Source organism: Hippichthys cyanospilos, chromosome 10, assembly GCF_059441005.1.
Source record: "Hippichthys cyanospilos isolate Australia breed blue-spotted pipefish chromosome 10, RoL_Hcya_1.0, whole genome shotgun sequence".
In the NCBI taxonomy this organism is placed as follows: domain Eukaryota; kingdom Metazoa; phylum Chordata; class Actinopteri; order Syngnathiformes; family Syngnathidae; genus Hippichthys; species Hippichthys cyanospilos.
The window spans coordinates 13,927,182-13,944,650 of NC_142378.1; the positions used below are offsets into that span (position 1 = coordinate 13,927,182).

The window sequence follows — 17,469 nt, forward strand, 5'->3', positions numbered from 1 at the left end:
ACGTAACCTCATGTGGGTCAAACAAGCTGATAAGTAGACTTACTGTACATTAAACGCATAACTTTATGGAACTATTGTAAAGTCTCTGAAACAATAGTCTTTTCCCCCCATTCCCTTGTTTGTACTTCAAACTGAAAAGTGCACGATTTCTACTCCCCTTTCATCTGACTTGGTTAAATTATTAGTCGTCAGTGAAAATGCCCTTCAAAATGCCCTGAGCTTTTAATAAAGGGGCTGGGTAGCAGATCAGCACCTCCAAATCCGAGACCATAGTCCTCAGTCTGAAAAGGGTGGAGTGCCCTCTCCGGGTCGGGGATGAGGTCCTTCCCCTAGTGGAGGAGTTTTTCTTTTTTGCTGCACAACTTTTGGGATTGGGTATTGCAAGTTTTATTGGGACCTTGTTTGAGATTTCTTGAGGATAAACTGTCACCACAGCAATTTGGTGACATTTGCTGAAGGAAATGCAACTCTGAATTCAACTAGAATTGTCAATACAAAGAAGAAGGTATATTAACATCAAAATATGCATGTTAATCCAACAGCTGAGTGTGATGGCTGCAGGAAAGCAACTCGAGTTGGACAACAGTACTGAGGCGGGACTACTCTCATGAGGGAGTGTGTTTCGGGCCTAGGTCTTGCTCTCTCTCTTTCTCTCTCTCTCTCTCTCTCTCTCTCTCTCTTTCGTGCACGCACACACACACACACACACATGCATAAAGACATGCGGAATGAGGTAAAGCCTAGTCAGACCTCACAGCCCCAAGTGAGTCACTTGAGCTGTGGCATTTCCCAACGTCAGAAAGTCGAGGCTTGGCCTTTTCACTCATGCTTTAGTCAGACTGAGCCACTTCAACGAGTTGCTCTCCACTTAACAGCAACAACATGGGAGCCTGTTATTTTGACAAGAAAGAGAGGAAATTAGGGAAGCTCAATGGCTGGAGGAAGGTGAGTTTCCTCGACAAATTTTTGCTTTGTTGAGCAGTCTTTTTTGTGTGTGTATTTTCTAAATCTTGTTAACAGTATGTGGACTTTGAGTGTTCCTCTTCTGTTGCTTGGCATGCTGTGATTAGCTCTATATTTAGTTTGTGAGAGCCTTAAGTGTATCTTACAATCTTGAAATTGGTATTTTCATAGGACTGTTGGTCAGACAGCGGTGATGTGAATGTGTCATAGTAATTAAGTTTACTTGTTATTTGGTCAATCGGAACATCCCATGCTCCTATTTAAATTCACCCAAACAATTCTACATTTGTGTCAGTTTTTGGTATTGATAAATGAGGCAGAGCTCATTTGCTTTTAATAAGTTGTTCTGCCTCATCCACTGCTGATTCCATTTGGTAATTAAAGCTCCTTTGGTAGTTTTTCCTTTTTTTGTCTCAACTAAAGTCTGTCCTAACAGTTTGATTTGTTGAAGGAATTTACTATAACTTGAATGCATATAGGTGGGATCAGAGAGAATAGAACATAGACAGAACATATATTTTCAAGCCGTTTATTACTATTGTAAGTGTTTAATTATTTGCTACTTTACAAGTGTACTGTTTTATATTAGTCATTGGCCTTTAGAAGAAAATGTAATTGCCCTGCTGACTGTTATGCTCTTATGTCCCAAAATAAAAATTAAAAAAATAATTAAAAAAACCATTGCATTCTACTGGGGCCTAACAAGCACAAAAATAATAAGTTTGCTTAAAAAATGCCAATTGCCCTTCTTATTTGTTTGCAAATGTCATAGCTATACCTATTAAATAAGGCACAGTGAATCTTGAACACAAATGGCTTCATAAGTAGCGTCATAACTGTCTTACCTGAATTTACTGTCTCACAGTATATTTGCCTAAGGAGGAGCAGAAAAACTATATTGAAAGGTCTGCAATGATCTCATATGCCTTGAGCTGTATTCTTAGTAAACCCTAAAACATAAAAAAAACAAGTTGAAAGTTGACGTTGAACTCGTTAAATATGTATGTCTAAAAGTGTGTTAAAATTCTCAAAGAACGACAGGAGTGAAGAATTATTTCAAGATTACCCTCCACTGTAATTTCATCTAACATCTTACATCCCTATGAGTGTACATCTCATTTAAGTCTCTAATTTGGGAGAAATTGGGATGCAAACTCTAAATTGGGATGCATGCTTGGAAAGGTCATCCATTACTGTCACGCAGAAGGCTTAACACAGAGCGCCCACTAGTGGCCTTAAGCCTAAACCCTTTGAAAAGACTGAGTGACGGACAGATGGATGGATGGATACACATACATTGTTCAATTTATCAATAGACAGACAGGGAGAGTCACGTTCTAGGGACGGAGACTCCATCTGCCTTTCAGCGACCTGTGCGCCTGGCTGGCCCCCACATTGAGCTGTCCAATGGGATCATATCTGAATGGAAGAGCACAGTGTGTGTTTTCCTTTCTTATACTCTCACCGAAATGCCACAGGCTCCCTTTACCTTCTCTGCCTCTGCTGCAGCAGCGTTCGCTATCAAGTTGCACGTGGCAAGGGGGCCGAGGAAAATAGAGGATGTGCTTATCGAGCAATAGCAGCATAAGGGAAGCCTCCAAAAAAATGGCCAGAAGGATAGCAGGCTTTCCTCCCACGGGATAAGCAATGAAATCAAATGCATAGTTAAAAAGTTATATAGTTATATGTGTTTAAACAAGCATGTGAGCATGCGCAACTGCAGAAAATGCCATTGTAGGTGACGACTGTGCTCTGTTTTTTTTTTGTGTGTGCTTGGGAATTTCTTTAATCCAGTGGGGAAGCACAGCTCTTCACCACACTGCGGCGACACCACCCCCTGTTATTTTGGGTTTCTTTATATATTATGCAGCACAGTATTATATAAAGTATTGCCTCCTCGCTTGCACTTCTTTTTTTGCATCTTTCAGCTCTTTCCATATTCTTTCTCTCTGTGGGAGGATAATCTGGAACCCTCCCAGGGAAGCTTTGATCTCCCACTTATAGTTATCATTTGTGTACACACTTACCCATAACCCAAAATGAAGTTTGTAGATTCCTATGGATTGGCGCGCTAAAAATGTCCTTGCAAAACCGTGCAACCATTGTTGGGTGACAAAAAAACAGCATGCATCAAAATTGGCTAGTAGCCCTGTTCTAACCGTATATTCTAGTCAGGTGGTCCGAGCCTTGTTCAATGCAGTAGTGTCCGCATGCGCCGAGGACAGGCCATCGATCGTGCCGGTGAGGCAGCGAGACAGAGATATATGACTGTGTTGGCAAGTGGCAGCCAGTAGAGAAATCGACATGTAAGTGGCGGATAGTGAGCGAGAGACGGCATTGCGGGAGGAGAGACGGCGTTGCGGGAGGAGGTGGGGGAGCGATTTTCAGTTTGCAATGGTTGGATGTGAGCTGAGGCGATGTGTGTGGCGTGTCCTCCTGACAGCTCAGCAGTTCTAACACATGTCTGCCTGCAAAGGAAAAGGGGAAGCCTATCCTCTTTATTCCTTTTCGCTCCACTGAAAAGAGCCGCGTGCTGGCTGCCTGATGTTGTTGCCATGGTGTTTGGGAGTTCTTGTATTTGGGACACACAGCACAAACACAAACCAGTGGGTTGATGCCAGCTAAATTTGGAAAAGATGCAATTATCTCCCATCGTTTTCCTCTTTTTTTCGCACACTGAAGTCATCTCCTCAGCACAGGCTCTTAAAAATAACCCTCCTCAGCATCTAAGGCTGCCGTATGTACAGAATATCAGCAGACAATGAGAATGAGGGTGTGAAAAAAACGATTATAAAGGCTGTGATAAGATGCTGCACATGCACGTTCCCTAAAATGTGACCAGCATTCATTGTTTCGTAGTGGAGCCTCGGGGATGAGTTCCTCAGAATGGCTGACTTCAGAATACATGCCATTGTGGTGTAAACATTTGTAACAAACAAAGTCATATACAAAATTCAAACTTATATGTAAAGCATTCAAAGCATTCAAATGTATTCATAAATTGCAGCATTTTTTGTGCAGTCAGTCAATTTTTTTTAATTAATAGCTAATTTTTCCATAACTATTCATTAATTTTCAACAAATTTTGAGCAGTTATTTACTTAAATATTGAAATCAACATTAAATATTTGGTTTCAAAAACGTTTGTAAATGCTTTCTTCAATCTTATAATATGATTATTTTCTTTTAAAATACAACTGTTGAAATGAACTACCATTTCAACACTGTATTTTAGAAGAAAATAATCATATTATAGATAAAAAAATTGTAAGTGAAACGTTTTGAGAATTGCTTCTAGAATGAGAATTTTAGCTCTGCCTTAGCATTAGCACTCTGCATTAGCAATACACTGCAGGCTCTGCCCACACTTGAGCAGTAGTGTTTACAGTTACTTAGTTTGACAGTCTTTTTATTATTTTTTATTTTATTAGTAATGTATTTGTAGTTTTATTATTATGTTTGCAGAGCATGACATTCGTTTGGAATTATTTTCTCAGAATAGCACGTGATATTGACTAGCCCGTGCACATACCCCATGGCATTATGGGGAAAAAAATATTGTTTTTAACATTTCCCCTACATTTTATAATATGATTGAATGTTCTTTGCAAATATTATTGTGTGATCTTTACCAGTCAAAAATGTGTATGCCACATTAGCGGTTCTATGAGTCTGTAGAGTTATGAAGTGAACCCTTTTTTAATTACAAATTGAAATGGATATTTATGAATGAGGGCAGCACGGTGGAAAACACTCCCGTCTTGCATGTGTTCTGGTCTTCCTGTGTAGAGTTTGCATGATCTCCACGTGCTCATGTGGGTTTTCTCCAGGTTCTCAGTTTTTCGAAAATATACACAATAGGTGTATTGGACAATCCAAATTGCCCTTAGGAGTGTTTGTGAGTGGCCTTTCCTCCCTGAGTGCCCTGTGATTGGCTGACAACCAATTCGGGGTGTACCCAACCTGCTTTCCAAAGACCACCGGGATAGGCACCAGTAAGCCTGCAACCCTTGTGAGGGCAAGTGGCTAAGAAAAAGGATGGATGGATTTATGAAGAAAGGAGTTAATCTTCAATATAAAATTGGCTCAGCAGAAAAACTGAGGCAAAGCAGTCCAGTGGTTGTGAGATTGAACTGCGGAATTTGAGTCCAAAGGGACTTCAGATGCCAATCAGAACCGCATAGCCAAGCTGGAGGCAGCCCGCCCGCCACTTGCCTCCTCTTTTCGTCACTCTCATGTGTCCTGCATGGAACGTGTTGCTGGGGCTGACAAACTGCATCAGGCCAGGGAGGTAGAAACATCTAGAGAGTGAGACAGGGAATTCTGCGGAGGGCGGGGGAGCTGCGGAGGACCTAGCTGGCACTACAGCACGGAGCGCATCGAACCGAGACAAACCCGGCAGAGGAACCCCCCCTCTAGTCAGATGAGCATCGCAGCCTCCCTCCCTCCGCCCATCTCTATCGCTATCTCCTCTCTCCCTCTTCCCACGCCTCCCATGGTCATTTCTTCTCCATTATTCATGAATGCACTGTGAGTTGCTTACGGCTCACAGCTGCTGCTGCTGCTGCTGCTGCTGCTGCTGCTGCCCCAGCCCATCTAGCAGCGCCCATTGCATCCAGGCACTTCTCCATCCATCCATGGACATGGAGATTTTGAGCTGGCCTCTTTGTGCGACAAGGAGGGAGATCGGGCCACCATCAAGCTCCTCTCGAAGCTGTTAAAACGGACCTTAGGGAGTGAAGATTTTTTTTTTTTTTTTGGTTGGGGGGGATCTTGTTCAGCTGCCTCCATATACTTTCTATTGGATTACAGTTCTGGCTTTGATTAGGGGCGAGAAAACAGGATCCAAAATGCCTGAAGCTAATTACCTGCTGTCGGTGTCTTGGGGTTACATCAAGGTGTGTGATTCTTAACTACGTAGCATGTCGGGGTAGCGCACTCATTCACTGTGATGTCTTGTGATGTATAATTATCTAATTCTTTTTTTTTTTTTTTTTTGTAAATCTGATCATCATTTTTGAGCTTTGTTGCCACTGCACTGAGATCCCTAATACTGTATGTCAGAGTGGTGTTTTGTTTCTCGGGCTCCATTTTGAGCCCTCTGCAGAGCTATGTGTTTGATGTGTGTTGGTGTGTGGTGAGTGTGCGCAAATGCGTCTTGTCAACAGCCCCTACTGCAGTGCCCTGGATCTAAATGTAGTTTCTATTGCATCCAAATGATGAATTTTGAGGTGTCTGAACAAAATGGCATGAAAATGTACAAAAAGACATTTTGATTTAAGAGTGGATTTGGAAATTCTTGCACACAAAAACGGACAAATGAGCATCAGAAATCTAATTGTGATCAAAAGGTGAATTTAAAACGTATAAAAGATTAGGCCTACCCAATAGTGAAACAAATGATTATTTTAGAGGAAGGGGAGGTGAGGTGCTATTTCCCCACTTGTTACACAATTGAAATGTCTGATGGAATAAAATGTGGAATTTTCCATAGAATCCAAGGAGTTACTATTTTCTCCTAGGTTTTCCCTGGAAACTGACGGCATTGTCTCTCTCACTCTCCCCCTCTCTCCCTCCCCTTCCTGTCTTGCAGTTCAAGAGAATGTTGAATCGGGAGTTGACGCACCTATCTGAGATGAGTCGGTCTGGGAATCAGGTTTCCGAATTCATCTCCAACACCTTTTTAGGTATTTAAAAGTATACCGCATTCACGCAAATGATGCTTTTCTGGATACAGTCACAATATGAGAAATGTGGATTTTCATCATCCAAATTTGCCAAGACATGATTTGCACAAAAAAATGTACAGACTGCTGTATACTGACAACTAATAATGTCAAAATACACGAGAAATAATACTTACAGATGAGCGTGGTTCTTGTGTATGTTTGCTATGATGCTGTGTAAGATGTTATGGCAGGCTCTTTTGCGTGGGTGTTCCATAAAACTGCGCCACAGAGCTTTGTGTCAAGGTTTATTGCACCAGCCTCAAAATGTTCTTTTTTCACGTGAAAAAATGTAGACTCGACATTAAACTAAGTTACAGAATCTATTTTGCTAGAATCTGATGTGGGTTGGGCATTCAAGTGAAAATACGGTATATGTATACAATATAATAAATATATTTAAAATTTACAAATTATTTTTGGCCATAGATAATCAACAAATTTCACCAAAAAGCTGCAAGATTGTTTTCTAAAAGGATCAGTGATATGTTGAGGATGCAACTTGGTCCTCAAACACATGGGTTTGCAGGAAAAATGAAGATTACGCACCAAATGGAGGTGGTTGGGTCTATTTATAGACCGTGTGCTTCCGATCAATGGGCATCCTGATTCGTGTAGTGTAAATGGCATATCCCTCACTGCTGGATCACTGGAGGTGGGTAGAGAGTCGAGAAAGCAAAGGCGGGAGGGAAGTGACTGCAGTGAAGGAGAAAACAAGAGGTACAGAGGAACCCCCTTTGCTGGCAGTTACCATACTGCGTGAGTCATCTCAAGCATTTTCCTAGCAGGGGCACCTTGTATAGTCCCTCCTTAGCTTCCTCAAATCCTCAGATGGCCTATGGAAAAAAGATATGAAGTAAGCAATGGCTGGCTTAATAGAACATAGGGAGAACGCATTTCAAATTCCTCTAAATGATTTGTGAGAAAACATGCTTATTTGAGGAGGTGAAACCTTATTTCCAGTTAGAAATCTGGACTTTTTTTTTTTTTTTTTAATATATAAAATGGAGCAATATTGGTCATGGAATTTGGATAATTGCCCAGATAAATAAAAATATTAGATTCCATCCTAATTTTGCTCCGGAAAGAGGATGCAGTAATATGTGTCTCACGATCTATGTTCTCAATATTACATCATAATTTCCTTCATGCACATTGGTACACACCTACGTTTGACACCACATAGTGAAATAAAATACTTTCCAACAGCTTTTCTTCTATTTATATGGAAGGTTCTTCCAGAGCCCTAAAAACTTGAGTTCATGAATATAAAAGTAAGGCCTTAATTTGCAATTAACTGTCTGTCTAAGCCCTAAACAATGTTCACACATGATATGTATGGTTTTATTACGATAAGTATTCTCATTTCCAAATAGATGAACTTTTATTTTAAGAATTTAACGAATGAGTCTTGCAGTACATTCCCAGTGATTTTTCTCAAGAGCATACACATCATTTACAAAATGGACCTGAGCAAACTTTTGTCAACATGGGACATTGAGAAATCGGTCTTCAATTTTTATTTCAAATAGAATTGAAAAGTCTCAAAAAGCCGTGAATTTAACTTGCATTAAGAGTATGAACCCTGGTGTATCTTATGGATAGAATCAACAGAACTGAACCATTTGGTGAGAAGGCATAGGAAAGTAGGATTGTTAAGCTTGAACATTTGACGTAATAAAATGAGTTTTTGTGGATGTCTTTTAATAGCCCTGCTCCCTGAATTGCAAAAATGTCCAAAGTAAATCAACTCGACTGTGCTATTGATATGCTTATAAAATGATAATCTACTGACCAAGATGACATCCAGACTCTTAACAATTAGAAATGAAGGGTGGATTGAAGATGGTTTAGGTTTTTTTGTAGTTTCTGGGGTCTGAATCAGGTTTTTTTAGAATAGGGCTTAATTAGCTGCTCTTAGTGTCAACTGGTTTGCGCTCAAGGGAGAGAAGAAGAGTGACATAAAAACAAGGAGGGGGCAAGAGGAGGGGGAAAGCATTAGACTGAAAGCAATCATTTAAATTACAGCTGGTAATTGAATAACCCACCACGAGCGGATGAGACAGTGATGAGCTGAGTCTGAGCTTGACAGTTGTTCATTGCGGGATTTCATTCAGCTCTTTTTGCAAAGAATGTAAATACAAATGAGTGCTTCAGCATCATCTTTTATGCAGCATTTCCAAAGTTGTCTTTCATCTGGCATGGATTCTTTGTTTACTGTTTTACTCATGTTTGGGAGGCCATGAATGAAAAAAAGAGAAGTAATTGATCTAAATGTGCGAAACACTGCAATGCTCTCTTATGCAAACACTGAAAGTACATTAGGAATGGCTCAGTTGTCTTCATCACTACCACTTGCTTCCATAAGCTAAGCCTTAAAGTCTCTTGAAAGTAAATAATAAATGTCTTATAAATTCAAAATTGGAACGAATACCAAAATCGCCAAGTACGGAAAATGTGATGCTCCGAAATGGTTCAAATAAATAAAGAAATAAATAAAATGTTAAATAAGAACTAACATTTTACAGGCATTACAAACCAACCCTCAATAAAAACGATCTGAAGCTAGTCAGGAGATGACCCCGGGCTGATAGACTGACCAGTATATTGAGATGAGGAGAAAGTTAAATGAATAAACAGTGGGAGTTGAGGAGGACAACAGGTGGACAGCTTGGCATGGATTCAATAAATGAATGCACAGACGATGAATGAACAGCCGCATATGCATGGAGATCACCTGATAGGTTGCAGGTGTTTCCATTGTGTAGCTTAGTTCTCAGGTAGCAATTCTGAGTTAACAAAGGCCTACTGTGTAAGAGTTCAATGGCCTCTTTATATATTCACATTAGGATTTTACCGATAATATTCAGTATTTCGACAGATAACATCATCAGTCTTTTAAAATTGTGATCAATGATAATAGATTGTTTAAAACTGCTAACATTAGTACAGTATTTATATAATTTTTCACTTAACATTGAAAGAGATTCTGCGGACTCTGGGATTATGTTGAACTTTTTTTTTTTAAGTCTAAAACCAAAACAAAGCTAAGTGAGAGTTTAAGAAAATGCAAGCAACCATGTTGTATTAATATCATTTTAAAGGCAATTATGTGTAAAATAAAAATATGTCAACATTTTCAAGTCTGATTGTTGTTAAAACGCATCACATTTAAGACATTTGAACATTTTTAAAAATTTGGTGCTCCTTTTACTGGTTTAAAATAACCAATAACCCATCACCGATTTGATCACAGTACGGGGCAATGTATGTGTTTAAATAACTTATTTATTTGCTGCATACACATGTATACTATCAACAAGAATATTTATATATTCATAAAATGAAGCATTCATTGCCATGGTTTTGCCATGTCCAAAACTGATGAGATACACAAGTAAAAACATCAACGCCCTCTAGAAGGCATTCAAGAACTGGCCAGACAAGTGAAACTTCAGTCTGGTAATACAAAAACAATAATGGATGTGTTAACTTACTGTAATCAAATTACTCTATTATAGTTAAATTACAGCCAATAAGAAACTGATGCTTCAGCAAATATCATCTTTTTATTTGCCTTTCTGCAGACAAACAGAATGAGGTGGAGATACCATCACCGACACCCAAGACACGAGAGAAGAAGAAGCAGCACAAGCAGCAGCTGATGACGCAGATCAGCGGCGTCAAGAAGATCTCCCACGGATCTTCGCTTTCCAGCAGCAGCATCTCGCGCTTTGGCGTCAAAACGGACAAAGAGGAGTTGCTGTCCAAGGAACTGGAGGACCTGAACAAATGGGGCCTGAATATCTTCACGGTTTCCGAGTACTCCAACAGCCGACCTCTTACCTGCATCATGTATGCCATCTTCCAGGTAGAAATCAATTCTCTCCATCTTGCTCCTCGTTTCCTTGAATGTCCTTGCGTGACGGCGCCGAAGTGAGTCATCCCTAACGACGTATATTACAATCTTGTGTTTTTAAGGAGCGAGATCTATTAAAAACATTTAAGATCCCAGTGGACACTTTTGTGGCCTACATGATGACACTGGAAGATCATTACCATTCCGATGTGGCCTACCATAATAGCCTGCATGCAGCTGACGTAGCCCAGTCCACGCACATTCTTCTCTCTACTCCAGCCCTTGATGTAAGTAACAACACAATTGCTCTTTCAATTTTGAAATCAGAAGTCTTGAGTAGTTTGTTCGACTACTCAGTCGTGCTCTTTGCTTGTGTGACTATTCTGTGGATTTTCATCGAGATTAAATCCATTGATAAACTCAGTAATATTAGCAGGAACCTACAAACTAATGACAGCAAAAAATAAAAATGTTAACCAATAAAAAATGAGCCCACATTGTTTGACACATTTTGCGTACTGTTTTCCTGGTTCACCACATTTTGATCATCACAATGCCAATTGAAGTGACGTCAGGGAGATCTGTCTTTGATCTGTCACACCCAGTAGCTGTTTCATTATCTATATTTTAGGACTGAAGTAATTTTGATCGTAATCATGGACCAAGAGACTTTTTGTTCCCCTCTTGTTTCATGGGTTTTCAGATGTTGGTTTTGTTAAGTTTGTACTCGGCTTCTCTTTTCCCCAGGCTGTCTTCACTGACCTTGAAATCCTTGCTGCCATCTTTGCCGCTGCCATCCATGATGTTGACCATCCTGGAGTATCGAACCAATTCCTGATCAATACCAGTACGTCTTGTGAATTGTTATATTTGGCTTGATTAAGCCTCTTTGAAAGTTTGGAGCAGTCGCGGAAAAGTGTCTCATTTTTCTTTTTCGTCAATGAGTAGACTCGGAGTTGGCGCTGATGTACAACGATGAGTCTGTGCTGGAGAATCATCACTTGGCTGTGGGATTCAAACTCCTGCAGGAAGAAGGTTGCGACATCTTCCAGAACCTCACAAAAAAGCAACGACAGTCCCTACGCAAGATGGTCATTGACATGGTACAGCATACAGATTGATATTTTTGTGCACGTCCTATGCTTTATTTCAAAAACAAGACCTTTTCTGAGGAACATCTTTCTGTCACTCAGGTTTTAGCTACTGACATGTCCAAACACATGAGTCTGTTGGCCGATCTGAAGACAATGGTGGAAACTAAGAAGGTGACAAGCTCTGGTGTGCTTCTGCTGGACAACTACACGGACAGAATACAGGTAAGGACTCAACATACTCATCATCTAATTCTCGTTTCCATGCTTCTATTGGCGCCACTTAATTGCCAGTGCTTGTGGAGTTTTTCAACCAGTAGCCATCAAACATCCTTCTCCATGGCTCAGCTGTTTAACATAGGGCTAAAAACATTGACTTGCCAGTTACCAAACCCCTTTTCTTTCAAGTAACAATGCCATATGTAAAAGAGTCAAAAAACACCACGACATAGTATATAGTCTTCATTGTCAAACTGAATTTATTTTTCCCCAGGTGCTGCGAAACATGGTGCACTGCGCTGACCTGAGTAACCCCACCAAGTCCCTCGAGCTGTATCGTCAGTGGACCGATAGGATAATGGAAGAATTCTTCCACCAGGGAGACCGGGAGCGGGAACGAGGGATGGAGATCAGTCCCATGTGCGATAAACATACAGCTTCAGTGGAAAAGAGTCAGGTAGGGAAAAATAGAAAATGTGTTTTGCGTAGTATGTATTTGTGTTAGGGCTGTGAAGCCATTTTTAACCAATTAGTCGTAAAATGTTCTATGATTAAATGCAATTAATTGAATTTTCAACAACTATTTTCAATGAAGCTTGTAAGAGATATTTATTTCGGTGGAATCTTTTTGTCAATTTCTTTTTCTATTTCCAATGAGCTATCAAGCAAGTTTTTCAAGGAAAATTATGTAAACGGCCATCCTTGTCTGTCTTTGCGCTGGTAACTCTCTTCTAATTTTGTGAGTTCAAAAAAACAAGCATGCCTAATTTGCATGCCTTCCTTTCTTCTAGGTTGGTTTCATTGACTACATCGTTCACCCCCTGTGGGAAACTTGGGCCGATCTGGTCCATCCCGACGCGCAGGACATTCTGGACACGCTGGAAGACAATAGGAACTGGTACCAAAGCATGATCCCCCAGAGCCCCTCCCCGCCCTTCTACGATCAGGGTTCTCATGGACATGGGGGAGGCGCCGGAGGGCAGGGGGGTGGGGAGAAGTTTCAGTTTGAGCTGACCCTGGAAGAAGAGGACTTGGACGGAATAGAAAAAGACGGTGACGTGGAAGAGGAGGAGGAAGATGAGGCAATCGATGACGAGGAGGACAGCCTCGGAGAGCCTCGCTCTCCTCCTCTTGACTGTCAGGAGCAGGACGAGGGGGACATGATGGAACCCACGTCGACAATAGAGATCGTGACGCACGAGGCGTCGCCCACAGACACATAGGGCTTCCGGCAGCCGGCCCGCTGATTCGCAAGAGTTTTGGAAAAAGTGCAGCTGTGCTTTTTAACAAGCCCGCAGAAGCAATGGCTTAGTTTTGGCCCGCACGGGCCCATCTTGCACTTGGGTGTTTGAAGCCAGGCACGGACGGACAGTTTCGGAGGAGTGGCTTCAGAGTTCTCAGGAAATATTTACAGCTAACATTTTAGTCCTGATGGTCAAGAAAGAATGACGGTGGATCTTGAAGGATGTAGGCCAGTTTGGGAAAGAATTATTTTCTTCACTGGCAGTAATTGAACATTGACACTACTGAGAGAAATTTTTAACTTAAGTCTTTTTTTACAGATATGATATAGAAGTAGCATAGAATAAGATCTTCTGATGGATACCTGTTTGTATAGCAAGAGAAAGTGTTTACTTTTTCCTGTATCATTTGTCAAAGAACTTTTGTGTGCCTTTTTTACTAATGTCTTTATATAGTTTGTTTGTTTTTTTTTTTATTTATTGAACACTCTAGTACAGTATGTCTGTGAAACGTTTTTTCTTATCTGAGAGTTAAATCATTTTTGTATGTTAAATTGACAACAGTCTTCCATGTATCGGGCAATAGAGAAATATAGTCGACAAACAACCCTTAGATGAAATCGTCTTAATAGGGAAATGCGCACATTTTGTCAAAATTGTTTGAGCGCAACATTAAACACAGCTACCTTGGTGGTTTGTGTTTAATGATGAAATCGTTGCATTCATGTCATGTTTTCATACATCATATTTCTCCATGAAATATACAGTATGTTGTCTTAAAATAGTCCAAAAACATTGTGGGCTTCCTAACCTTTCCAAAACTAGAACGTTCATGCAAAACGCATCCTGGTGTACAGAATTCCTACTAGATAAAAAATTTGAGCAATTGATTCGTTTTGCTTTCTTTTCACATTTTTCCATATGAGAGCGACATTCTAATTAGGTTATCCCAGCCATAATTAACAGTTCCTGCCACTAAATAAAAACAAACTCAGACTATTTTTGCCATAAAAATCACCCGGAGAGCCACTTTTACCAGAGGGCATATCTCTTGGCCCAAGAAGCAATCCATAACCTAACAGACCAATTTCACATGATAAAACAAACAGCTATTTTTTGCATTCGTTTTTGTAGCGGTCACTTCTTCTGACGGTCCAATCAAAGATGGAGTCCGACAAGGACAAAACGCACATCGGCAGCGATTCTAATTTTAACTGGCAGGTATGCTGCTGTCCTAATAATCTTAGTTGGAACTATTCCTTAGCCCAGGCCCATCTGATGCAATGCCCTTCCGCCCCTATGCAATCAGGCCCTTGCAGACTACGTGATTTAAGGTGCTCTTCCAGCCGCCGGTGTGAAAGGCGCTCTCTGAGCCTCATCAGTGCCACTGTTCTCATGGTTGACAAACCCCTCTTGACACACTGGACACAACCCAAAACAATCAGGCCAGCTATTTCTTTCTTGCTATGAAAATCCCTCAAGTGCTGCTTCCTCCCAATGACGTCATTTAAATCTAGAGAGGAGGAGGGAAAAAAAAAACTATCAGGCTTCTAGGGCAACTACAAATTGACACACATACTGTATAGCTGATAGACATACATTGGGGAGATATGAAAAATTAGGTACTCTGTTTTGACAGCAAACTGGAAAAACTTTTTCTTTTTGGATCATAGATTCAGATTCAGACTAATGGTTTGAATAGGGTTTGTCGGCCTCACATTTTCCACAGCAAAAATTAGTTTGTCTCGCCACTGAGCTCACCTTTATTTGGATGCATATTGGTTTACTGTTCTACTAAAATGGTACTTCATCAAATTTCACTCCATGATAGTTACCTGGCAATCTTGTGTGTGTTGTATGCATGTGCAGTATGGGAGGTTTTGTATATGGTGTGTGTGCGTGTGTGGTTCAGCGTGTTTGTTGACTTTGCCATCGGCCTTATACTTCTCCCCATCACGCCTCACCTTTATCTATAAGTGTTTGTCGCTAGAAGCTCAAGCTGGTCTTTTTGCTGTTTATAACAGTGTATATTTATTCTATACGTTAAGCATGTAAATAAATACCGATTGAGTGTAAAGTCAATTTTCTAATTTATATGCACTTGCATTACCTAAAAGTGGTGGTGTCTAATGTGTAGAACACTCTGGAATATATTGTTATATAAATATAGTTACACACAACACAATGTAACATTGTGTATATATTAGTGCACACTGTTTTGAGTGCCCATCAGAGCAGGAGCTAAAGGAATGTTGTCATATGAGAACCTTGTAACTACAAAACTACCATGTTACCAAAGTTTTCCTTCATGTGATGCTGCATTCAAATGATTAGAAAGAAAATTAGTCATAATGGAACTCATTTCAACCAAAAATGAAATATGACAATATTATAGAATGTAATGTAATGTTCCTTGAGTACTTGTTTTTGTTTTCACTAGTCTGCAATCATTTACTTAGTTCTAGTTGATTTTTATGTATTTAACCCAGGACCACAATTTTTGAAGGTACAAGGTTGTCATCTGACAGCAGTTTGGTGACCCAGATGTGACACAGAGGACCTTTTAAACGACATATTGCTTGGGAATAGGACATGCATAGCTAAGCAGCACAGTCACTTGATCATTGCTTCCTATCGAAATACACAAATTGCTTATTTTACCTTTCCGAGCTTTTTACAACTGAAGCTTGTAATTCACATCTTACATGGCAGCAGATAATTTTTGAGCTACAAGTTTGACAAAGGCAAAAACACAAACGATCTCCTGTTACACTTATCGCACATCATGTAAAAGTAAATTTCACTGCAACAGTATTGGTGGCATGCTACAATACGCACGGCACTCAAAGAATCTGTATTAACTGCAAAATGGTCTTATATAACTGTGCTACTGTGTAAACTGTTCCTGACCAAACTTGTTAGCCGTTTTGAAAAACAATTTTGTTTAGTATTAACATTTATCTATGTTCATGCTTTTTGGTCCTAGTTGTCCAAATGGTGAGCCTGATTTAGCACTATCTGCATGAGAAGTGATTTTTGTTATTGTCAATAATACATTTAGGTCCACCGGTTGTTTCAGGTGGGTTAATAAATGTTTCACACAATATATGGCATTATATTGTATATTGTGTTTAAAAAAGCAAATACTTTTTCTAAGAAGTGATTAAAATGAAAGCATGACTGTATTTCATCTGCTTCCTGTTTTTTTCTTCCCCCTCATGGGTTCTTTCGGGCAACTTGTGTAGTATTACACCAAAGTGCATTTATAGTTGTCACTCTTCTGAGAAGAGTTTTTACTAGATGTTGGAATGTTTGTCCATTCATCTTAAGGAATATTTATGAGGTCATGGGCTGCTCTGTTTAGTTCATCCCAACAGTGTTGGATGGGGTTTAAGGTCAGGGCTCTGAAGTTCTTCACTCGGGCACATCAAAGCATGTTTTGACGGACCATGATTTGTGCATTTGGATGCACACATTCTGGTACAGAAAAGGGCCTTCCTCCCTAAACTCTTCAATGGGAAGCATAGAAATTTATTTGTTAAAAAACATAGAATAAAACCAACCATTCTCTCTTGATTTTTTTCCCCCCAAAAACGCTTACTGTATTTTTCATTAAATGCAGCATATTATTAGGTGCAATATCAACCAATCTATTGTAAACCAATTTCTTACGCAAAGTGTACCGGGTTATAAGACAGTCTTTGTAAAGCATTGTATGTTAAACAGGTTATTCTATTTGCACCATATGTTTATTTGATAGATCCTACTTTGGCTAAAGCTAAATGCTAACTTGGTTAACAGTTGATAGGTCCTTTCAGTTACTGGAACCAGACGGTGTTATTTGCTTCGTGCTGACCACACATGAATTAACAATGAAAAAAACCTGCCAAACCTAAATCAAGAAAAAGTGTGCTTGTTTTAGTAACAAAACATATGCTACAATCACTGAAGATTTTTATTGATCATATATGAGAATATGAGGTGGAATGGTGGCTGATTGGTTACTACGTCCATCTCACAGTGCACGGATCATGTGTTCGATTCAAGCTCAGGCCTTCCTGTGTGGAGTTCACATCTTCTCCCTGTGCCTGTGTGGGTGTTCTCCGGGTACTCCATTTTAATCCTGAAATCTAAAAACATGCATTGTAGGTTTGTGCTGTGGGTGTGGTAACCAGTTTAAAGTGTACCTTGCTTACTACCCGAAGACAGATGCAATTGACTCCATTATACCGGTGACGCTTGTGAGGATAAATGGATGGATGGATGGATGGATGGATGGATGGATGGAATGTTGGAGCATTTTAGCTAGATTAATAGAGATTGCTGCACAAGATTTGCGTAATCTGGTCACATAAAATGATGTGATAGGC

At 40.0% G+C, this 17,469-nt stretch overlaps 1 protein-coding gene across 5 annotated transcripts in view; it reads left to right on the top strand.

Annotated features, from left to right (window-relative positions):
• The window catches only part of pde4ba (phosphodiesterase 4B, cAMP-specific a), a 118,847-nt gene extending 102,563 nt beyond the window's left edge, over positions 1-16,284 (top strand). For all 5 annotated transcript variants that reach the window (XM_088425176.1, XM_088425181.1, XM_088425177.1 and 2 more), the window contains 8 exons: positions 6,557-6,650; positions 10,277-10,560; positions 10,671-10,835; positions 11,296-11,395; positions 11,497-11,651; positions 11,742-11,864; positions 12,133-12,315; positions 12,650-16,284. In XM_088425176.1, the coding sequence (XP_088281302.1) occupies positions 6,557-6,650; positions 10,277-10,560; positions 10,671-10,835; positions 11,296-11,395; positions 11,497-11,651; positions 11,742-11,864; positions 12,133-12,315; positions 12,650-13,081 (1,536 nt within the window). In that variant the 3' untranslated portion in view covers positions 13,082-16,284. The remainder of the gene's footprint in view (positions 1-6,556; positions 6,651-10,276; positions 10,561-10,670; positions 10,836-11,295; positions 11,396-11,496; positions 11,652-11,741; positions 11,865-12,132; positions 12,316-12,649) is intronic.
• Positions 16,285-17,469: the final 1,185 nt, after the last annotated feature.